This window comes from Armigeres subalbatus, chromosome 2, assembly GCF_024139115.2.
Source record: "Armigeres subalbatus isolate Guangzhou_Male chromosome 2, GZ_Asu_2, whole genome shotgun sequence".
In the NCBI taxonomy this organism is placed as follows: domain Eukaryota; kingdom Metazoa; phylum Arthropoda; class Insecta; order Diptera; family Culicidae; genus Armigeres; species Armigeres subalbatus.
This window is the reverse complement of record NC_085140.1, coordinates 216,384,845-216,409,763: the sequence shown is the minus strand read 5'-3', so window position 1 is coordinate 216,409,763 and position 24,919 is coordinate 216,384,845. Positions and strand designations below refer to the sequence as shown.

Below are 24,919 nucleotides of genomic sequence, written 5' to 3'. Positions count from 1 at the left end.
TCCCATTTCTTTTTTTTTGTCCTCGTGCCTAGGTCGTACCTATTCTACCACTGGTGTATACTGAAAAGTTAATATGCTCGCGCTCCACAAACAAATTTCTGATTAGATGTTTGGGGCCGTCCAGAAACCACGTGGTTATATATAGGGGAAGGGGGTGGGGGTTGTTGGAAAATTACTACGGTAAGCCACATGGGGGGAGGGGGTTAGCTCTCGAACCACGTGGTTTTTTTTACACGAATAACTTTTGGTGAATACAAATCAATAAATCAATGAACGCAATGCGCATTTTAGGGTAGATGCCCACGCAGCTCAGCGTTAAAAGACGCAGGCGTGCATTGAAAAAAATTGGTAAAGCAGCGTCGCCGCGCCAATTGTTCATAAAAATTTGTTCCATTTGCTTGATTAATTCTCGAGTTATAAAGAAAGTAATGTTTGATTTGTTTGGAAGCCCCTCTTTCCAAAGCGGGGAGGGGTATCGAACCCCGGCTCCAAAAACCTCTTCATACAAACTTTCACGCCGATCGGTTCAGTAGTTTCCGAGTCTATGAGGTTCAAACAGAAAGAAACTCATGTTTATGTGTGTATATGGTGTATATAGATTCTAATGAATTTCTTCGCCGAGTTCTTCTGAATCTTCACGAGAAATTCTTCTTCATTTCCAAGAGATGTTTTTTTCGGAAATTTCAAGGAGAACACTTCTAAATTTTCAGCCTCCAGTTACCCTTGCGAGCAAAGACCTAGGATTATCAATCCGGAGATGGCGAGTTTGATTCTCGTTCCTGTCTAGGATGTTTTCGGGTGGGAAACATTATCGACACCCTAGGTATAGTGTATCTATTGCACTGGCCACACAAGATACATAATCATGCAATGGATGGCATAGAAAAGCTTTCAATTTATTTGTTTTTTTTTTGTTTATTGTGTGATTTCATCAACAGAGTACAATTGGCCCTAATGATGTATTTAAATATTAATTAATAGTAATGACATAAACGCACATAGTCAATGGTCAAGATAAAAAATTAAAACAAATAGAATGCAGCCTTATCAAATACAATTAACGAAAAAATTCTGAAAATCTACGACGAAGAACATTTCGCGTCAAGTTGAAGTCGAACATGGAAGAAACTCTAATAAACGTTCTCTGGAGGCCGTAGATTGCAGTTTCTGCACCGTAGTTAGTGCGACGAAGGGGGAGCCTCAACATCGAACTGTTCCGTTCATGTTGTCTTGTTGTAAAATTCTTTCGCAATCTATTCTTCCTTGAAGTACATCAGCTACACATAGGGCTCTGCCCACATCCCGGCGGATACGCAGTGGCTCTAAGGCAATCAAGCGACAGCGATCCTCGTAACTAGGAAGATGCAGCGGGTCCCTCCATTTCAGTCTTCGAAGCGCAAACCGCAGGAAACGCCGTTGAATAGATTCAATACTCCATACTGACGAACAATACTCTAATGTAAAGCGCACTAAAGAACAGTACAGCGATTTCATACAATAGACGTTCGTAGAAATGTTCGCTGTTTTCATGACAAAGCCCAGGTTTCTAGACGCTTTGTCGACAACGTATGAAAGGTGGTGTGAAAATGTCAGTTTTGAGTTTAAAACCACACCCAAATCCTTCACGTGATTCACCCGTTCGACTGTAGTTCCTAGCAAATGGTAATTGAATATAATCGGCTCTTTTTTGCGTGAAAATGTGATAACGGAACATTTGCATACTGAGTGCCGCTCGTTTCGGTTGTTGATTGTATTTCTCCGCTTAATTCAATCAAAAAGCTGTTGTTTCCATCGCCGAAAAATAGTTTTCATACTCGGAACTTCAACCAAACTCTGCTGTTTTAATTTCTTCAATTCTGTTAGTGCGAATCAGCGTGAAAGTGCATCCTTTAATTTTGATCCAGAAGCTTGTTGATCGCAATATCACAAGCCACCATTCTGAAATCTCCTGTCCTGAGTGATCGAAATTGAAGCCGAGCCATGCAGTGCAATAAATGCTCGAGTTCCATCGACCGCACGAATGAACGTTACACTATTTGCGAAGGAAGATGCGCAAAACGTTATCATGCTGCGTATGTAGGGCTTTCCGATGAAATTGTACGCGCTTTTTTTTTTTTTTCTAAAAACATTCTGTGGATGTGTGACGAATGCTTGATGGACTTCTGCACATCTCGTGATGTTGACGAAGCTGCTGAGGATTGTCCGTATAAGGGAATCGAGGAAACCGACGCTAACTGCACCCATCTATTGAAGTGTGAATCCGAAATAGAAGAATTGAAAATTAGAGTCAATGATATTATCGCTACACTTGATCAAATGGTTACCCACGGCACAGAGCTACAGCCGATGCCGAACGATCAGCAACATTCAACACCTGTTACTGCCGTCCCAAGCATATCTGTCCCATGTCGATTTTTATCATTTTTGAGTATTATACACCAAACGTTCTAAATTAATGTATATTTTATTGTGAACAAATAAATACATATAGTTTGTTCGAAAACTTGGCGAAAAAATATCGGGTCATTTTGTCCCATTGTAGAATTTCCAAGCATAACTGTCCCATTGAAACAAATTTCATATAACATGTATTAAATTACTTCGAAGAGGCCAATTTTCATTATCAAATCATTCAGAGAAAGAATATGGGTTGTGGTATAGTTTCAATGGGTAAAAAGGTTAATCCACCTAACATCGTTGATGCCTTTCTTGTGCATTATGAAAATTGAAAAGTAATAATTGAAGCATATTAAGATGATTTATATTAAAATTTGAGTGAGAATAGTCTCTCATTTTTATTCGCATTCTTTGTATTCATTTAGACTTTTTCTTCTTTTCTTGTTGGCATTACCATTTTTGCATTCGTATATGATGAGGCTAACACGATAATACTTTTATGCCTAATTGCACCCGAAAATTCCTTTGACCGTGAGTCCAACCAAGCCACCTAAGCATCATCGCTTTGTAGTCGTGCTTCTAATCGCATGGCTATAAGGTAGGCCCAATTAATTTACATATATACAAAATTTTCCAATAGCTTCGAAAGTGACTAATCGATTTTCAATAGCAAACAATGGGGCCGAATTTCCCGTCGAGTACAACTTATTACGAATAAATGGTCCTTAACATGTGTTTACAAATGTTCACACACGCACCACACACAGGTGGCAGTTTCCACTCGACACATCAGATGCTAATCTGAAATAAATTTTATAGGAATCATCAAACACCTTCGCAGTATTGCGGTATTGAGTTTTCGGTATTGAGTGCTTCTTCCAAAAATCCATCTGCGCTGAAACATAATTCACCTGAACCAGTGGCGTTGCCAGAAAATGGGGGGGGGGGAGTTTTCCGAACTTTTTTTCTTCGAAAAAAAAAATTCTTCTAAAAATTTTGTCTCTGAGGGGGGGGGGTCATGTCCAAAACCACCCCCATGGCTACGCCACTGACCAGAACTTATTTCAGGATTAAATTATGTATAGGAACCAATTCTCACTGTCCTTATACTTATGTAAGATATAATATCTCTGGGGTTTTCAGACACACTCGTCCCCATGTCAGCTTTTTAATACATTTTTTTTTCTATGGAGCGTAAGCCCCCTCCCCCAAAAGCTTACGTTATTAGTGTAAGGCCCTTTACTACAATACGCTTTGAAAAGATTTAATGCATCTAATTTGAAACAGGTTGTTATCCAGAGCCAACTAAACTTTTGCTAAGCGCAAAGTAATCTGATGATACTTTAGCACTGGGACAAATATGCTTGGAATTATCAATTTTGTCTTCAATTTCGCAGCATAAATGTCCCACTGAATAAATTCCACTAAAAAACAGTGTTTATCTTTTGAAACATACTAAGTCATTAGAAATACACTATTTTCATCGTTTATTAATCAAAATTTCATGGGGCAATTTAGCTACAAACTAAAAAATATGTTTCCAACTTCAATCGCATTTTTCTCAGTTGCATATTTTTTGACATGGGACAGATATGCTTGACACGGCAGTGTATCTCCGCTCGTAAAAAGTGATGTTCTATTAGATGGAACTAAAGAAGACACTGCCATGAATACCGTATCTATGAATGAAAATAATGCTCAACCTGTTTTTGATAATACATTCTCACTTTTCATGACGAATGTTGACTGCAATACGACAGAAGAAGAAATAGGAAGATTAGCTTGTGAATGTTTGAGCATTGCTGATAGAAATAAAGTTAGGGTAAAAAGGCTGGTATCGAAACAGAAAGTTCATGATTTAGATTATATTTCTTTTAAGATTGTGTTAGACCGAAAATTTAAATCATTGGCATTGAAAACTTCCACTTGGCCGAAAAAAGTTAGGTTCAGAGAATTTGAGAATCGCTGCACTGTATGGCGACCAAATTTTTAATTGAAGGTAATGCTAAATGTTTGTTTGTGGTTTTATGATGAGCTTTCTATTGGTAATTTTAGCAATTGTATTTGTTTTCATTTGTATTCATGTTGTATATATATATGTATGTTTTAGTTGATAAGTTTTTATTTCAATAAGACTAATAAGGTCAGTTGAAAATTAAAAGAATAAATAAATAAATCATTTTGTCGGATCAACAACCATTCGGTTCGTAGTGCACCAATCAGCGAAAGCATTGATTTGATTTGAAAAATTTCTTCTAAAAATTTTGTCTCTGGGGGGTTTTTATGCCCAAAACCACCCCCGTGGCTACGCCACTGTACCCACCGATACCTAATCGGTCCAGTTTTGCGATCGCGATGTCATGATTCAGCCTATCGAACGCAGCAGAAAGGTCTGTGTAGATCACATCCGTTTGGGCCCGAGTGTTCATACTTTCCGTGATGTAAGAGGTTAGACACAGTAAATTCGTAGTTGTGGAGCGCCCAGTTACAAAGCCATGCTGGTCTGTGTTGATGTGTTGCTTGCAGTTGGGCTTATTCTACGAGTCGAGTGACGTGAGATGAGTCGATTTTAACAATTCTCACGTGAGGTGACCATGTTATTCAAATGGGGCTATATTCTCACGTCATTTGAGCAATCTCACGTCACTCCACTCGTAGAATAAGCCCAAGTGTGCACTGACGTAATCAATGATAACAAGTTCAAATTGCTTCGATACGGCGCATAACGATGTAATTCCCCTGTAGTTATTAACATCGCGCTTGTTACTGTTTTTATACACAGGAAACATTTCGGCTATTTTCCAACAGGAAGGGAATACTCCGCTGGAGATTGAAAGCTGGAAAATCTTTTGAACTGGAGCCAGTAGCCATTCGATACTTCTTTTAATAAAACAGGATGGCACCCCATCAGGACCGGGGTTATATGAACCCTTGAGTTGAGATGCGGCTTTAGTAATAAGTTCGGCACTCACGTCAATGCTAACCAGCTGTTGGTTAGCCAAGCGGACGTTCTCGGCTGCGGAGGTGATGGAGTCGGCGGACAGTAGCTCATCTTCGAACACACTGGAAAATTTAGTTGAAAAAAGGTTGCAAATGTCCTGTTGCGTGTCAGCAGTTTCGTCATTCAGATACATGGATGAAGGCAATCCGCTGATTTCAGGTGAATTTTTAGGCGTTGTTGGATCCTTCTTTGATAGCGTCGGAAAAGGAACCAATTGGTTTGGAATTCCATAAATGTAAACCGTTGAAAAAGCATAGAATAAAATCAAAATTCATTCCGTTCTGACCATTCAAATTAGTAAGTTCCTCTTGAAGGAATTCCTTGTCTTTTATTGTTAAAAAATCCCTTTTGGCAAGACGAATCCTTTACTTATATGTAGTTTCTTTACTTTGCTCAAATGTTTAAAAAAGGTTTCGAGCGCGGTACCGTTTGTGAAGAACAGTCGATCCGACGATTTTGTCTGAACATTCAAGAAGTTCGGCGGTAAATAAATGAACAACTATTTAAAAACTGTTATATACAACAATGAGCATCACTGGTGAGTTTATTTTACAACAATTGAGTATTAATTATACAGTATTCAAAACAAAATTATAAACAACGATAAACAAGCCCGTCATAGCGTCTATGTACACGAGTTTGATTTTATCTTCCAGTTTATGTACATTTTAAGGCAAGAGCATATCAAAAATCTACTACACTAGTTTTGCGAAAATGGTTTTATCATCACATTGAATTTTATGTACACCTTTTTGAAAACTGTAAACACGTCACGTATATGCGTTATGCTATTAATATTTTTTTTCTCATTTTCGTTTCGATGAAAAAAAGGAAGAACATTCTTTTGTTTTAATTCAACATCATTGCATTCATAATTGCGCTGTCTTTTCGCTTTTGTCGATGTTTTCACATTGTGATATGTAGTAGTAGATTTACTATGAATGTCGCGCACTAAATAAAACCGGAGTAAAAATTTTGATATTACACAGCACATGCTAAAAACGATGATTGATTACGTTGCTCGATTACTCGTTCGGTACGTGCACCTCTTTGGGTTTCTCATCATCGGAATCCAGCGATAAACAACCTTTTAAGTAGTCTTCCATGGTGCGGTAGACGTGCTCAAGCACACCGTTCAGATCGTGGCCTTCGTCGGCGTAGCTCTGGAATCGAATGAAAACAAAAGTTTAACAGATGAATTTTGTTTATTGAGTTGTTCTGGACGATACACGATTTTCGAAACTAATTTTAAACTGATTGCTTGATCGTATTACACATCCTCTACTATCAAAATGAATCGTCCAACCTCTTTGTTTGAATGCGATACGCAACACGCAACAAAATTAGCTTCGAAACAATGGTATTCGCAATTAAAATTATAGACATTATTTCCAACACGAGGGCATCTTATTCTGCTTGGCCCACAGTATTGGCGTGGTAAATCCGAAATCCACTAATGAAGTAGTAAAAATCGCCTTCTTACTGAGGAGGAGTTGGTGGTAAGCCAGGTTGCAGAGTTTATGTTTATGTTTATGTTTATTGTATTGATTCATCTGACATTTGGTAGTCTTAATGAATATAGTAAATTTAAACAAATATACATTAAACGATTACAATCTTCTTAAAAAAGTGGTCAATGGTAAGTTAAAATCAAATAGCCTATAAATGTTGTTAAAAGCAGCCGCAGCAGCACAGAAAGGTTCATTCATGCCATACATTCGATTACGCGGAGAAAGGTGCAGGAAATCTCGTTGACGCATTGTTCGTTCCGGAGCATAAAGATTTAACCTCCGGAGAAGTTCCGGAGAGTCAATTTCACCAGTCACGATTTTGGCCACGAAGGCAACCTGCGATCTATTCCTTCTCATTTGAAGAGTGTCAATACCAAGTAGTCTACATCGATCCTCATATGCGGGAAGATGAACGGGATCCCTCCATGGAAGGTGCCGAAGTGCATAACGCATGCATCTACGCTGCAGGATTTCTAGCCTTGAGATCCAGACGCTATCTAAACTAAAGCACAAAATTCAAGGATAGAACGAACTAAAGAGCAGTACAGATATTTTAAACAATGAAAGTCCCGGAAGTCTTCAGATAGTTTGAAAATGAATCCGAGTTACCGATTAGCTTTTGCGATTATGTCGTTATAGTGCGGCTTGAATGTCATGTCTTGATCCAGTGTGACTCCTAAATCCTTAATCCTATTCACTCTTTCAAGGGTAGTTTCAGAGATACAATAGTCAAAAACTATCGGCTTGTGTTTCCGATAAAAGAAAATAGCATTACATTTTTGAATACTGATCGTCAGAAGATTAGCAGAGCACCAGTTCGCCATTCTATCCACATGCGATTGCAGTTCTTCACAATCCTCGATGCTGTTGATAATCTTAAACATTTTAACATCATCCGCATAAAACAAACGACAACCAGGAGGTAGAAGTCGGGAGAGTTCGTTGATAAACAGCGTGAACAAGAGAGGCCCCAGATGACTGCCTGGTGGTACACCAGAAGTATTGGAGAAGTATTCAGACTGTGAAGAACCGATTTTCACAGAAAGCAATCGGTTCGACAGATATGATTTGAACCAGCACACTAGATGGCGACTAACTCCAAGTTGTTCTAACTTTGCAAGCAATATTCCATGGTCGACGCGGTCGAACGCTGCTTTCAAATCCGTATAAACTGCATCAACTTGACCACCGGAGTCCATGGTGCGAACACACAGCGAAACAAACTCTATTAAATTCGTTTCTACAGATCGCTTTGGATAGAAGCCGTGCTGTGCAGTAGAGATGTACGCTTTACTGGCACTGAATAAAACGTCATTCATGATTATCTCGAATACTTTGGAGCAAGAACATAAGGATGTGATGCCTCGGTAATTTTGTACATTCCTTTTGTCGCCTTTTTGTAAACGGGAAACATGTGCGACATCTTCCATTCATCAGGAAACTTCCCTCCTGGAGCGACAGTGTGAAAATCCTAGCTAAGTGGGTAGCCAGCGAGTTCGAACAATTCTTGAGCACAGAAGACGGAATACCATCCGGGCCGGCAGTGTACGAGCTTTTCAATTTTCTGATGGCTGACAGAACGGTCTGCTCATCGATTATAAACGCATGTAAATCTAAAACATTTCTAGGCGTGAATTGATTTGCAACAGCTATTTGATCGGCGGTGGCCCTGGTGGCATTGAATGTACTTAGGAAATGTCGAACGAATAAATTACATTTTTCCAGCTCAGAACTGGCGATTTCTTCACCCAGATGCAAGCACGAAGGCAGACCAACTTCATTTCGTTTGGAGTTAACAAACGACCAAAAACGTTTGGGGTTTCTACGGAGTGATGATTGTGTTCGAAGCACGTAACGACGATAAAGGAATCGATTGTATACACGATATGCAGTACTGGAACGGTTGAACTCCTGCTTCGTAATCAGCGTGCGATTCTTGCAGTACTGTCGCAATGCTTTTGCCCTACTTCGCTTTAGCTGACGCAGACGACTGTTCGATCAGGGAGGTTTAGGCTTCGGGCGACACAGGGGCACGTGCTCCGCAATTATACGATGAATTTGGCGAGTGAAATAATTAACAGCATCATCTACACAGACGTCAATCTCGATGGGTGACCAGTCAATACATGAGATAGCATCACAAATACTATCATAATCAGCTCGGCGGTAGTCGTACATTTGGTGCACGTCAGAAGCATCGTCAAACGTAAACAGGCCCGGAAGGTTGACGACTATGTCCAGAGCGGGATGGTCAGCATCCAGGTAGATGAGAGGTTCGATGGCTTCGGAAACGGTGCAAGTAGATTTAGCTGCATCGTTGGCGAGGACGAGATCCAGAAACCGACCATTCCTGTTAGCCACTCCATTAAGCTGAGTCAAGCAATTGAACGAAAACCATCGACCAATGCGGAGCTACTGGTGGAAAAACAGATTGAGGGTTCACATGCATAAACCCGTCTTCCGATGCAACCCATTCCAAGTTCGGTTGATTATAGTCTCCTAGTTGCAAGACGAAGTCATTGAAGTCCAGGTTGGAACTAATAGAGCTAAAAGAGTTCATGTGATCCCGAATACAATTTATGTCGCTACGCCGGTCTGGAGGTAGATATAATACTCCTATGCTAACCAATCGATCGGCCGTAGAAATTCTAATCCATAACTGCTCCAATGCAATGCTTGTCAATGTAGAGTCAACGTAGCTATTCCAGCGTGTTGAGACTGCTATCAAGACTCCTCCTCCGCGAGACTTAGTACTGTTAGCTGAATTACGATCTGTACGGTAAACAGCAAACTTAGGACCGAATAGCTGTATGCCGAGGATGTATTCGTTCAGCCAAGTTTCCGTCAAAACAATTACGTCGTAGTCACATTCACTAGCAGCCAGAAAGAAAGAGTCCACCTTAGTACGGAGGCCGCGCACATTCTGGTAGTAGATGCGCAAGGCATGAGCAGGTAATTCACCAGACGAAATGGATCCTCTAACCGGCAGGCAATTGTTAGAAACGTTGGATGATATGGCAGGCTGCTCGGGGTTGGAATCAGCGTCTACTGGCTGGATACTGGAAGTAACATATGTTACCGGAAGAGAATTGTTCGGGACGATATTGTACTTGGCTGCAATAACGGTTTGGAAGCCCTCCATGCCAGACTCAATTACAGGACCGGGACGACTGCGGAGCGCTGGCTGGAATGGCTCGACTACAATGAGCGGATTGAGGACTTCCATTAAGCTAGCAGGCGTGCATCCCGGTGAACGGTTGATTATTTGGATCCTAGATGTGTAGTTAAACGGCAGTTCGGACAGGAGAGTGGAATCATCCATGGTTTCACTAAAAACCGGAGAACTTTCAGACAGAAAATCGTTCATTGATGGTTGATACTTGCCAGAAAGAGGAGTGCGGAAGCTCTGTTTCCAATCCCAAACACAGGACCAGGACGGCTGATGATCGTAGGCAGAAAGGGCACGACTGTGTTGAGTGGATTAGGGGCTTCCTCTGTGCTTATGGAACTCGTGCGTCCAGGAACGCGTACATCGTTTTGTAGTATCTTGTTGACTGAATGCAAAGGCTGAGATTTAGCTGGAGAATCGCTGGAAACGTTGTAAAAATCAGGGTGCGAAACGCTCGGTAATGAACTATACTTGCCTGTAGAAGGAAATTGGAAGATCCCGTCTCCCATATCAAATGTAGGGGCGAGACGACTGCTGGCCGCTGGTGGGAAGGGCGCGCCAATACGATGAGAGGAATAGGAACTTCCTTGAGGGTAGAGGCAAGTGTGCGTCCCGGAGCAGAGCTGAAGCCATCTATCATATCACTTATTCCATCAATATAACTTCGTCCATTGATGTGCTCAATGGATCGTCGCATACTGCAGCAGGTCCTGGTCGCCAAAAATTTGCTCCGGATCTGTTGTCGGTGAACTCCCGATAAACTACTCCTCTCGGCCACGTAGAAGTCGATAGAGCCTTGGACTTCAGGTCCAGGTTCATACCGACTTTGAACGAGACAAACGACAAAGTATTTATATCCCTTCCTTTAGCAACCAGTCGAATTACTTGAATGTCATCTGACGCAAGGCGTTTCATGGCGAGAGCGCGAACTTGGTCTGTGGATACATCTCTCGCGATACGGGATAAATACAGCCAAAACTTCGGTTGATTAGGCGGAACAGTAGCTATCCCCATTGACGGAGACGGAGTGCTTCCAGTTCCAACTTGTAGCGAGGGCTTCGGAGTAGGTTCAGCGTTATCGATCGTTCTAAACAGTCTCCTGCCCTTGGTAAACCTAGGATGGATGTCGGTGGGCTTAAAAGACTTCGGAGTGAATGAGCTAGAGTTTATCAGCTTGGCAAAGTTCGTCTTAATCTCGGTTTTCAGTTCATCCATAATCTCCAACTTCAGGTTTTGCATAATATCGCTATGAGAATTCAGCGCATGCACTTGTCCGACCTCATAAGCCGCCCGTGTCGTATTTCGGAAGCGTAAGTCATCCATCAGTTTAGTACACGAATAGCACATCCAGAAAATTTGCTTGTTTTTCATAACTTCCTCAAACGCATCAGCAGCAATACCACAACAACGGGGATGAAAAATGGCTTTACAGAAGCCTTGGCACTCAACTTGAATGTCACCGATCTCATTTGCACAGGAACTGCATACTAGAGACATTGTGTTCGAGGATGCGGACCTTGTCGTATGTTGCGCTTGAACTTTCGCACTCCAGACAACCGTACATACAGAAACTACTGTGATCGAGAGTACCCAATTCGCACAATCGAGTCGACTTCGGATCACTTGTACCGTGATCGCAGTATATGCAAAATTGCAAAAGCAAAACACTTTTCTCGCCCGTCGATTGTTGATGAATTTTCTCAATTTCCGAATTCACTACGCGTGATTCTTCACTGCAGTAGTATGCACCACGTAATCGTTAGCGATAAAGCCAAAACACGCCACTTACAGACCGGTATTACTAAATTGGAATTAACAGCAGGGGAAAAACGCAAAACAATGCAACAGTAAACAACCAAATGATACAATGAGTTGCGACAACGCATGGACAAGCGTGGACTTCCAGAGGGTCAAGAGGCGAGTCGTATATCGACGTAACATTTTGCGACGACCGAACCTTGATTGATGGCTGAAGAAGGGTATATGTCTAGCGAGCATCAAGAAATTTTCTTCTGTATTCACTATACCACCCGTAGGCAGACTAGCTCTGTTTATCCAGGATGGAGAACATCGCGGTTTCGAGGGTTCGCAGAAATCGCTCTCAATAGATAACGAACGACGATAAAAGAGAGGCAAAAATCTCTTCAAATCATAACAAGCCATGAAAACAAAACTATCGCACTTGTATACAAGTTGGGGAAAACTGATTCGGATATGCGGCCCCCACCGAAGGGGTTGGATAAAACGCTTTGTTCTCACTCATTTTATGTTGGGGACCATATTTTTTCGCACAGCTGGGTGAGGCAAAGTGAAATGCATCATCAGAACCGGTGCCCCCAGCCCAGTGAGCCCAAAGATACGAATTCTTCAACCACCTCGATTTCGTCACCAACTCGTGGTGGGTGGCTGAAAATCGAATTAGGCACATCCATTCGATCCTTTGTTGCCTTGATCAACCGTATCAGTTTATTCGAAAATCCGTTTTCGTATTAGCTGCCATAGCTGGTCCCGATCGATTGTATCATATGCGGCTTTAAGGTGGTTATACAACAAAGCCACAAATCGGCCATCTTGGAAGCCACGTGCTTTTTCTAGTGATTTTTCAAGAGCACGAATTGAAAGAACCACAACGCCCATGGCGATGAAACATCCGTAGATCGTTTGCTAACTAATGCTAAACAATCGACTTTAATTTCAGCATTATACAAAAATTATTATGCTAGATTTGAACTTTTGATAATAGGAGTAGAAAACCGTGTGGTGAATTCGAAATTCATCACATGGCTTGATTGTATAATCACCTTAAAGTCGTTAAATAAATGATGTGTGGGCACGTTGTATTCGCGGCATTTCTGCAATACCTGACGTACGGCGATTGGTGTTAGTCGGCGGCATAAAATTTGGGAGAGTACCTTGTAGGCGGCGTTCAGCAATGTGATTGTGCGGTAGTTGCTACAATCCAGCTTATCGCCCTTATTGTAGATGGGACACGCGACACCTTCCATCCACTCTTGCGCTAGAACCTCATCCTCCCAAACCTTGGTAATTACCCAGTGCAGCGCTCTAGCCAGTGCCTCACCTGTCCTTACACATATCGGACTGTGGCACGTGGCCTTACGTGAACGGTTTAACTTCTCATAGAAATTTCGTGCGTTATTAGCGCGGTACAGTTGCTCCGTCTCTTCACGGTCTCCATCTTCCTGCTGGCACTTTTTCCTCGTGCCTCGTTCGCCCTTGTGCGGTATTGCAGAAATCTCGCCCATGCTGTATTCTTCTCCTTAACTAACTGCTCACATTCGCCGTCATACCAGTCGTTTCTCTGATCAGGGGACACCGTGCCTAGTGCAGCGGTTGCGGTGCTTCCAATGGCGGATCGAATATCTTTTCTGCCTTCTTCAAGAGACGCTGCGCCTAGCTGCTCTTCCGTTGGGAGTGCCACCTCCAGCTTGGTGCGTTCACTTATCTGCCTGTTTTTCCAGATATTTCTCCAACTCGCCTATGTCGATCTTGGTACCGCCGTCTGACGCTATTTGGCCGCCAGATATTGGAAGCTTTCAACATTCTCCGCTGGTTGCCCGGCTACTGTGAAACTGGAAGGAGTCACCGTGTTTACATCCAACGATTTGGTTTTGTTGACGTTGATGACTAAACCTGCCGAAGAGGAGCGCTCGGCAAAGTCGTTGAGCTTACTCTGCATATCGGAGCGCCGTTGCGCGAGGAGTGCAACGTCATCAGCCAATTCGAAGTCGTTTAGGTGCTCCATGGTTATAGGCTACCATTACAGCCCGCGGCTTGGTTCACGGTCAATCGCATCTACCAGAATCTCGTCGATTACGATGAGGAACAGTAACGGTGATAGAATACATCCTTGCCTCACACCAGCTACGACCCGGATAGGGTCGGACAAGACCCCATTGTGCAGCACACGAAAAGGCCTCGTACTGTGCTTCGATGAGGCCGATGATTTTCTCAGGAACCCCCGTGCGTCTCAGGGTGCCCCACATATTCTCGTGATAGAGACAGTCGAAAGCTTTTTCGTAGTCAATGAATACCAAGTAAAGAGACTCTTGGAATTCGTTGACCTGCTCCATAATGATATGGAGCGTAACAATATGGTCCACACAGGATCTTCCGGTAAGGAATCCGGCCTGCTGCCGCCGGAGAGTCGCATCGATCTTCTCCTGAATCCGGGCTAGCATAATTTTGCATAGAACTTTGAGAACGGTACTCAGCAACATAATGCCTGGGCAGTTATCGCATACAGTCCGGTTACCTCTTTTGGGCACCTTCACTAAAATACCTTGCATCCAGTCGACCGGGAAAGTTGCGGTGTCCCAGATATTACGAAATAAACGATGCAGTAGTTGAGCGGATGTCATGGGGTCAGCTTCAAGCATCTCGGCTGATATGCGATCGACCCCTGGGGCTTTATTCGATTTCATGCTTTGGATGGCTGTTTGAATCTCTAGCAGTGATGGAGCTTCGGTATTGACGCGTGTTATACGTCGGATCCTAGGCAGATCATGCCGAGGTGGTGATGGCCTGGCTGGCACTTGAAAAAGTTCTTCGAAGTGCTCGAACCAGCGTTTCAGCTGGTCAGTTGGGTCGGTCAATAACTGATCATTCGCGTCTTTCACAGACATCGTTGCATTAATCTTCGTCCCGCTTAAGCGTCGTGAGATATCGTAGAGAAGGCGAATGTCCCCGGTTGCGGCGGCTCTCTCTCCTTCGTCGGCCACAGAGTCTGCCCACGCTTGCTTGTCCCGTCGACATGAGCGTTTTACTTCCTTCTCAAGGCTCGTATCGTTGACGGGCTAAGACTTTGGCTCCTCTGGTTTTTGATCGCTCTATCGTGGCTTTGGCTTCTCTTCGCTCCTCTATCTTCCTCCAGGTCTCATCGGTGATCCATTGTTTTCTCTTGGTGCGCAGTTCGCCCAGATTGTTCTCGCTGGTGGCGATGAAGGCATTCTTGATGGCGGTCCATTGGTCTTCCACGCTGCCCCCTTCCGGAATATCTGCAGCACGCGTCTCCAGTTCTTCAACAAAGAACCGTCTCACCGTAGCATCTTCCAGTTGGCGTGTGTTGAATCGTCGTCCAATTTTTCCTCCTGCCGACGAATCCGCGCAATGCGCAGGCGTATTTAGTCGATGAGGAAGTGATGATCAGACGCGATATCGGCACTACGTTTATTCCGTACATCAAGAAGGCTCCATTTTCGGCTGATGTAGATGTGGTCAATTTGATTTTCTGTAAAGCCGTCACGGGAGGCCCACGTGACCTTGTGAACCGGTCGATGAGGGAAGAGCGTTCTCCCTATCACCATGTCGTTATTACCACAAAATTCTACGAACAGCTCTTCGTTTTCGCTCATTTCTGCGAGACCATTCGGAATTCTATCTGCGACGACATTGAGATGACTGTAGAAGTTCTCTTTGTCTTGCAGATCGGCAGCATCGGTTGGCGCATAACATTGGATAATAGTAAGGTTTCGGACCCGTGTTCCAAATCTGGCAACGATTATCCTTTCACTTATAGATTCCCACTTCATAAGCGCAGAGTGTGCCTGAGCGCTTAGTAGGAAGCCAATTCCGCGATGCCGGGGAGTGTGTTCAGCTCGTAAACCACAGTATAGCAGAATTTGTCACGACAGCATTCTGCGTTCTCCAAAGTCCACCCAACGGACTTTACTAACCTCCGGGATCTCAAGCTTCATACGGCGTGCCTCATTGGCAAAATGTGCTAATTTACCCTGCTGGGCTAGGGTTGAAACGTTCCGTGTTTCTATTCGTGTTCGTTGTTTCGCGCTAAGAGTCGCCGCCGCAAAATACCCCACATTCTTTCATTATCGGATACTCGAACAAATTGATTTAACAATTTTCTGAACTTGGATACCCTTGTGGCCCGAGGTAAACAACCCTACAGGGAAGTAAGAGGTGTCTTGGGGGATCGCGATGTGGTTTATATGCAGGCCATCTATGCCTTTCTTTGCTCGTCTGACATAAAAGTCTAATTCCCCTATTTTTTTTCTGTCTCGTTTTTGTTTTGTTTTTGTCTTATTGTTCTGTGTAATACGAAGCTATGGCCATCCGGAAGATGCTCCCTGACGAACCACAACTCGAGCACGATGCTACGACATGCCGTTAATGACGTCAAATACCCGGATTAGCAGCTGTAATACCTCAAACCTAAATGCCAACCTAGTCCATCCTGAAATTACGCAATCAAACCTAAAGTCGCCACGAGTATCTTGGTCTATGCCCCTTTCCCCTTATTAACTGTTGATAACAAGATGATATCGATTGTAAATATCAGTCTCGGCTCCGTTAAGTGTTATACACGCATGAGCCATTCCAATAAACGCAATAGATAAAAAAAAACAATAAAATTTCTGAAAGATTTAATGAACCTACGCATATAAAAAAACTAGTTCCGACAAAGTGTTACTACTAACTACTTAAAACTACCACCTACTTAAAACTACCATGCAATTTTGCAGTCTTCAATGTGTTTCGCCGTATTGAAGTCCTCATCTAGTTTCCCAGAAACTTGTTCCAATCTTCTTTTCAATTTTATTTCCTGTTCAATTCAAGTTCCAATTCAAGTGGTATCCAACCCCGTAAAAATACATCATTTCACCATTTCCCCATAGTTCTGGATTTCGGCGCCCCCTTAAGGCCTGGCGCCCTTAGCGGGGCGTGTGCCATGTGCCGCTAAACATCCCAGCAGGTCCATTGAATTGGTATAAATTCACTCATCACCTTCACAAGCTACTGTAGGCTTTCCTGGTTCTCCAAAACGTCCTGGGGTTCAGGACTTGCAATCTACTCGACCAACCAAGTGCTGATTGATGTATCCGTGCATTGCTAAATAGCGCAAAAAAATCATTGAGCTGGAATGTTTTCACTCATTACTTTTACAAGCTAACTCCATTAGTCGATGTTCTATGCTATTATATATTCTCCAGTTTTTTCTTCTTTCATTTATGTAAATTTTTAAAATTTTAGGTTCTTCACTCAGAAATATTTTCTCTATTACTCTGATTATCCTTTTGGACAATTTTTCAAGGAACTTCTGTTCCACATCTCGATATATCCATACTTGAGTTTGTTGTCTGGAGGAGTTTGTGTATTGGAGATAACCACTTTCCTTCGATGGGACTTGAACCCACGACACTCAGTACGCTATACTGGTGCTTTTAACCAACTAAGCTACGTAGGGCCATCGTTGGCCTTCTCAACTTAGCGACTGCTGAATGAGCCCGATATTCCCAAATTAGACATTAGATCCATTTAGTCATTGTGCATCTGATAGATACATTGAACTCAAGATCATTCTGAAGGACCTTGGAAATCTCATTTTTATGGAAATTAGGGTCATATGCTTATTGAACTGGATTGAGTATATACCGATGATGAGGACTTAGCAAAAGTCTTGGTTGATCTGGTGGATATCATGAGCTGAACTCGAAAATATTTTGGAGAACCTCGAACATCTCGTATTTAAGGAAATCGGGTTTACATTTGCTCATAGAACCGGGATTAATATATACCGATGACGAGGACATTGCACAGCTCCTGAACAATCTAAGTGATGAACCCACTTAACTCACTTAAAAATCACTATAACAAAGTTAAAAAATCCTGAACAATCAGGTAGATACCGTGCCACCGTGGGCTAAACTTGAGAATATTTTGGAGAATTTTGAACATCACATATTCCTGGAAATTGATCACTGGCTTAACGTTTAGAATTAATAAACTTGATTGAGTTTTTAGAATTATCATACAATGTGGTATATGGATTAAAACATGTCATATTCATTTGCATGATCGAAAAAAAGTGAAATCTTCCCAAGCCTTCAAATATCTTCAGTGTCTTCAGGATAAAGTCCAACTTCACCATCCCATGAATCAATATTAGAAGATGGCACAACATTTGGTGGAGTATCTTGAGGTGCCTTACCAGCATGTTTTAGTAGTTCCCATGGAATATGATCAACCACCAGAGCTTTATTGTTTTTCAGCAGGCTGCTTAGTGCCGTCGCCACCTCTGGATTTTCTTAGTGTGAGGAGCCATAAGTCTGTTCTCGTTTGCGGACCCCTCCATCCCCTAAAGTGTTATGGAATTTTTGAATGGGCCCTAGATTGCCGCGATTCGCATAAGAGACCCATGTCGATTTTTGCTAATTCTGATTTTCTTCCAGAAATAAGCATAAAATGACCTTACCTTTAGGAAAAACATGAAACGCTTATGCTTACGAGAGGCTATCACTAAAAGTATCTATATTTTACCTTCGGTACTTACTTGATATCGGAAAATGGTCCCCGATTCAGTCAGTGCTCTTGCCAGCTGTATTCCATGCTGAAAGGGTGCCGAAACGTCTGCTAAGCCATGCATAAGTAGGTAAGAATTGGAAGGGATTTGTTTTCCTCGTTGTGTTGCATCTGCTTCCACATATGCTTTATAGTTTTCAGCTGGTACACCCAATATACGCTCCGTAAACACCGAATCTAATGCGAAAAGATTGGAGGTGATAAATATGCTGTGATCCTCATGTTTTTGTTTTGGTTTCTGATAACATTCTAAATATGAATTTTAAAAGATCAATAGTGTTCAATTTACGAAGTATACCATAACAATGCTGATATTTTTCCAGTTTGATAAATAATAAATAGTTTTTTTTTTAATATCAATCAATCCATTACGATTCAAATGATAATAAATAATGATAAACATTCGTGAACCGTTACTATGATTTGATAGTCCATTACTTACTGTAATACAACCAGTCTGTGATTGGAGACACTGATATACCACACTTGAAGACATTTTGTTGGGATCCTAATATCATTGCTGTTACATACCCGCCGTATCCCCAACCCCATACACCAACTCGGCTTTCGTCTAAAAAATTGAGGGTCTCCAACAGGTATCTGAAAAACATAAGGTTTGAAAAGTTTAGTTAAACCCTTTCTACACTAAGAAACTAAACAGACATACAATTTTAAAACAACGTATTAAATTGTAGTGGGTTTGTGTCTTAAATCTTTTGACAAAAGCGATCGCCCGAAAAAGCGAATGCTCGTTTAAAAGTTTTGGACAATTGAAGAGGACCAGTGACACGTAGGTTCATCAGTGTTAATACTAAACATACCTCAGAGCGGATATTTGATCTTGCACTTCAACACCTCCAATGTGGCGATACATAGCCGTTTTTCCTTGTCCTCGTGCTCCACGCACATCGAGTCGGATGTAAACTACATCATTGTGACTTGACATATAGGTGCCCCAATCAATTTTAAACTGCTCAGAAACTGACGAGGATCCCGGTCTACCGTTACTGAAATTTAAGAACATCCGTAAATCTCCACCCAGAAGAAAATTTTTGAACTATTTATAGTACTTACACTTCAACTAGCACAGGGAAAGCCGCATCGCGAAGCTCTTCTCTCCAGCTGGGCGGAAGCAATAGTTGCACAGCCGCACGTGTTCCATGCGGCAAGGGAATCTCAAAGGACCGTTGAGTTGGAAGCGCAAGTTCTTGTAGTTTTCTGGTGTAAGCAGGTCTTGTGTCGTACAGAACTCGAACAAGCCGGTGATTCAGTGCAGTATGAACAACTGAATGGAAAGACGAATTACGATCAAATACTCATATTGCAGCTGTTGTTATACGATTTTGGACATGGATCTTCAACAAAAGCAACGAATAAAAACAAGACTGAACTGAACAAACGAATGCAATTTAAGCAGGGACTGGGGTAGTGTTAAGTATTTTTGGTCGCTGAAGATTATGTATAGCAATCGAATACATTACGATACAAATGTTATTTATTTTGAATGAGAAAAGAAATTAGTTATTTATAAAATTTGGGAAGCTGTTCCCATTTTCATCAAGCTGTAGCAAATTCTTTTCATCTCGAAAGAAACCATTTTCATCGAATCTATTTCTAACATACGCGCTCACTGCTGATAGAAATCACAAAAAAGACAGACGTAGTTCTACGTCAAAAGTAATTCAAACTGCTTTTCATTTTTCTGTTTCTGATGAATATGGGAGCTATGAGATGAAGAACCGGAACAGTTATCCTATTAAAACCTCTTGCAACTGCAATCAAACTGTTAAAACATTTATATAAAACCTTTCTGATTATTTTAAATACTATTGGTATTACCGATGTTAGTATCTTTATGGACTTGGCATGCAGGCCTAGTAAATTCTTAACCATAAAACTATGTGTTTGTTTTTCGAGATACTACCATGTGAATTACTCGAATTTAGAATAGTGGACCAAAATTGTTAAATCCAAATTGACGAGGTTAGGCTTTATGCACAAATCACGCAACGCAAAAAATCGGGAATTTGAACACATGTATCAATAAGTAACGCGTGCCCAGACACCCCCTTTAATTACGTTATGCTCACTGAGACAAACACCCTCCCCTCTAACCCAATTGTTTTACGAACATAGTATTAATTGTTGCCCCCTCAAAATATTATTTTTTAGCAAAAAAAATCCGAGGGGGGGGGGGACAAAATAGTTTTTAAATATTTGTATCGGCCTTACTTTTTTTATTACGTAACGATTCATAAACCACTCCACTCCCCCTCAAACGTTACCTTATTTGTGCAAATGGCCTTTGAAGCAATAGGGAAAAAAGTTTCGACATAATAAGCTGCATTTTTTTTAACATAGGGGAAGGTGGGGAGACTTGATCCCCGGGGAGACTTGATCACCCCCTGTTTTGGAGATTGCATTGCTTCCATCTAAGAGATAGTGATTAGTCCCAAACAGGACCGGATTTAGCCGGAAGGGGGCCCCGGGGCCGACAGCTTGTGGGGGCCCCAAAATGTACAAAAAAGGTTGGTTTTGGTACATGAGATTTGTGGGGCCAGTGGCCACGCCCCCCAGTCCCCATAAATCCGGCCCTGGTCCCAAATCAATATCTGTAGTATCGGTTTGTACCACCTACGAATTTGTGCGAAATGCTCAATGCTAATGCTAATGCTAATGCATATTAAATTAATAAAATATATTTTATATTATTTTATATATTAAATAAATAAATTTTATTCTGCAGGGCGGTTTGTACACGGAAGAAATAAACTACTCAATAGTGAGTTTAATTCACCCAACCTCGAACATCCGTACGGGAAGCCAAAATTGAGTAAATGGGGTCGAAGTAGTTTGCCTTTACTCCCATGTTAAAAAAAATACCCAACGGAAAATTTATTTACCCAACTGGAGGTTTAATTTACTCAATTTTGAGTTCAGGCAATAAACTCAAAGTTGGCTTCCCGTATTGAACTGGCGTCGTTGGATTGTTTCGCTCTTTTGTTTTTGACAACAGAAGAAAGAATGGATGAAAGAGAAGAGAAAAAATAACTCAAAAGTAAGTTAAAAAAAACTCAACGTTGGGTACTTTTTTTCTTCCTTGTATGTTTTGACCTTCCCAAAGATTTTTTTTATTGGACACGCAAAATTTGAACAACTTTCCATAACAATGACCAAATGCTCTCGTTTTGCTCGCAGCACAAAGCCAGAAATATGCTTAATCTTCTGTACTGATGAAAATGTCAACATTCCATAAAAGTTTTTGGATATGTGGATTTGAAGTTATTGCAATCTACAAAATGGGGACACTTGATCCCCCGTTAGTCACCCATACAAATAATTGACGAAAAAATTCAAAAAATATAAATTACTTCTCAGGCTTCTATTTTTTGTAGATTCGACAGATTTGATGAAGGGTTGGCAGGAAAAACTAGATTGCGTAGATATCATAGAAAGGGGATCAAGTCTCCCCAAATTTCAAAATTGCGTGTGCTGTCGAATCAAAATCGTTCATGTATACGCACAGCAATTCAAAAATTCCGCGTATTTTGATGAAAAAATATTTTAAAAATCTGAGGGCAGCTTTCTAATTTTATCAAAGCAAATTCTCGGAGAATGATCAATTTCCCCCGAATATTTTAAAAGTCGATTTTTGACAGCACTCCAAAAAATCGATTGTGTAACAATATCAACAATAATTTAAGGACTGTCATACATCAGTACTATATTTCTTAGATAATCTGTGTGGAAATCGCGTATGTTTATTTATTTTTGGCTGTGATACATAGGAAATCAGAAAAGGGGATCAAGTCTCCCCAGTCTTTTTTATCTTGTTGTATATAATTTGTTTTTCGTCCTTTTGGGAGTCTTCAGTATGTGAAGTTTTCTATTATAAACAATGTGTACCCCCTTGACTGTGAAATACAACAGTAAACCACATGTGACGATTAATCAAAGCTCTTCTTATGGCACTTCTATATCTTCTTCTTCTTTTTCATATTGGCATTACATCCCCACACTGGGACAGAGCCGCCTTGCAGCTTAGTGTTCATTAAGCACTTCCACAGTTGTTAACAGCGAGGTTCATAGCCAAGTTACCATGTTTGCATTCGTATATCTAGACCGGCACCGGGAATCGAACCCAGCCACCCTCAGCATGGTCTTGACATATACTTCAGGGAGTATATGTAATATTGGGGGTAAAATGAAGTAACGTATATAGAAGTGGGGGCGTAAAATGAAGTAACGTATATAGAAGTGGGCTATGACGCGCGGCTAAGGAGGGCCCCACTTCTATATACGTTACTTCATTTTATGTAATCCTTTTTTACCGTCGTGACGTGAAAAGAATATTAGATACTAGCACACCTGTCGAATTTCGTCTCTTCCAAAATTTTTCAGTTACCACAAAGATTTATTTTGTATCCACACTTTGTATCCAGTTTTGAGCTTGTCCTCCAATTCAATTTAGTTTAGCAGAGCAAAAGTCAGAATTTCTTTTTTTCATATTGGATTCATCATGCCATATTGGATTCCATTTGCTTAATTAGTTCTCGAGTTATGTAGAAATTAGTTTTGTTTGTATGGGGCTCCCCTCCCTTCTGGAACGGGAGGGGGTTACGAACCATCATAGAAACATTTCTAGTCTGTAAAACCTCCACATGACAAATTTAATTTCATATACTGAACTAGTTTCCTAGCTATGCAGAAATGTGTGTTTTATTTGTATGGGAACTTCCCCTTCTAGAGCGGGGTACCATATAAACATTTCTTGTCTATTAAAACCTCCACATTAGTTCCCGAGTTATAGATTATTGGCATCCAACAATGAACCTATGAGAAGCCACTCTTAGAAACCAAAAGAACTAAAAAGTTGTTTTTTTTTTCATTTTCAACAATTGTTCTATTCCAGGTCATCCAAGAACTCCCTGAAGTATATGTCTTAAGGACTAAACCATAGATAGCTTTTTTAATGGTTCATGCCCTATGAATCACACTGGAGAGTTCAGCAGGGATACCAGACATACAGACATGTCTGTATTTATACAGTATACCCCCGCTGATCCGACAAATGTATGGCCGGACTATCGAGGTTTCTCTCGTTAATCCGACTGTCAAATCCATACAAATGAACCAAAACAAAATCACAGCACAAATTTGAAAACTGACAGCATAATGTGTTTAAATGGGTGTTGATACTTTTTAATCCGGAAAATTCCGAATTGGCGAGATCCGGACTAACGAGTCGTCGGATTAGCGAGGTCCGGATAAGCGGGAAGATACTGTACAGACATTTGGTCTTGCATACAGACATCATACAGATTACAGACATTATACAGACTTTTGATGGAAGTTACAGACTTTTACAGACATTTTTGTTGTATTCGAAAACTTTGAACTTTCATACAAAATGCGGTTGGGCTTTCCAATCTAATCATTTTTGAGTTTTCAAACACAATCATTATGAGAGCGTTCTTACCTCCTTCTGGACTTCCAAACGAAGTTCTGGTGGGTTTTGAAGAAAACCATACTAGTATTCGATTGGAGCGTTCTGGGCTTCTGAACGGAATCATTTTCTTCTGGACTGAAGCACTCAAAGGATTTTGTTTGTAAGCGCAAAAGGAATCGATTCGAAAATCCAGAAAGAGTTCCCTTCAAAAGCCAAACAGAGCTTCGTTCAGAAAACCAAAAATCATGCGTTTGTTACCTCAAAACAAGTCTCCTTTGGTTTCCGAACTAAATTATTTGAGATTTGGGAAAGTATTTCTGAACGAAATTATTTTGAGCTTCCAAAACAGAATTCTTTTGAATTTCGAACGCAACCTTGTTAGGCTTCCGAGCGAAATTATTTAGGGCCTTCAAACGGAGTCCTTTTATATTGTGGAAAGAAATACTTTTGAAATTCCAATTGCAGCCATTTGGGCTTTAGAAGCCTAAAAAGATTCCGTTCGGAAGCCAAAAAGGTTTTGTTCGAAAGCACAAAAGGTATTGGTTCGAAAGTCCAAAAAGAATTTCCTTCGGAAGTTCAAAAAAGCTCGAAAGACCAAAAGTTCTCCGTTTGTAAACCCAAAATACGGCCGTTCCGTTCTTTAGGTTTCCAAACGGAATTATTCCTGCTGTGCCTCTTTTGGACTTCCCAACGGATTTTCCGTTAGAAAATGGCGTGGATATTATCAATTTATGTCAATGAAACAACATTCATATTGATAAGAACATTTAGAGCTTCTAGTGTAAGATATTCACTTGGCATAAGACGAGTAACCAAAAAGCGGTTTATTTTAATAATCAATACTCTTTCGATCCATATAATAAAGTTGGATTCGGCTTCAACAATTATACCATTCCAGATCATCCATTAAAAACCAATTGAAATTCCAATTGCAGCCATTTGGGCTTTAGAAGCCTAAAAAGATTCCGTTCGGAAGCCAAAAAGGTTTTGCTCGAAAGCACAAAAGGTATTGGTTCGAAAGTCCAAAAAGAATTTCCTTCGGAAGTTCAAAAAAGCTC

General features: G+C 41.2%; 1 protein-coding gene across 3 annotated transcripts in view; it reads right to left on the bottom strand.

Annotated features, from left to right (window-relative positions):
- Positions 1-5,900: 5,900 nt before the first annotated feature.
- Positions 5,901-24,919, bottom strand: part of LOC134211648 (dipeptidyl peptidase 4) — a 59,926-nt gene continuing 40,907 nt past the window's right edge. For 2 of the 3 annotated variants that reach the window (XM_062688735.1, XM_062688736.1), the window contains exons 13-17: positions 19,487-19,697; positions 19,234-19,419; positions 18,855-19,012; positions 18,384-18,589; positions 5,901-6,561 (exon numbers count right to left, since the gene is read on the bottom strand). In XM_062688735.1, coding sequence (XP_062544719.1) covers positions 6,424-6,561; positions 18,384-18,589; positions 18,855-19,012; positions 19,234-19,419; positions 19,487-19,697 — 899 coding nt within the window. In that variant the 3' untranslated portion in view covers positions 5,901-6,423. Of the gene's footprint in view, positions 6,562-18,383; positions 18,590-18,846; positions 19,013-19,233; positions 19,420-19,486; positions 19,698-24,919 lie in introns of those variants that run through there. The other variant, XM_062688737.1, reaches the window with a different exon arrangement.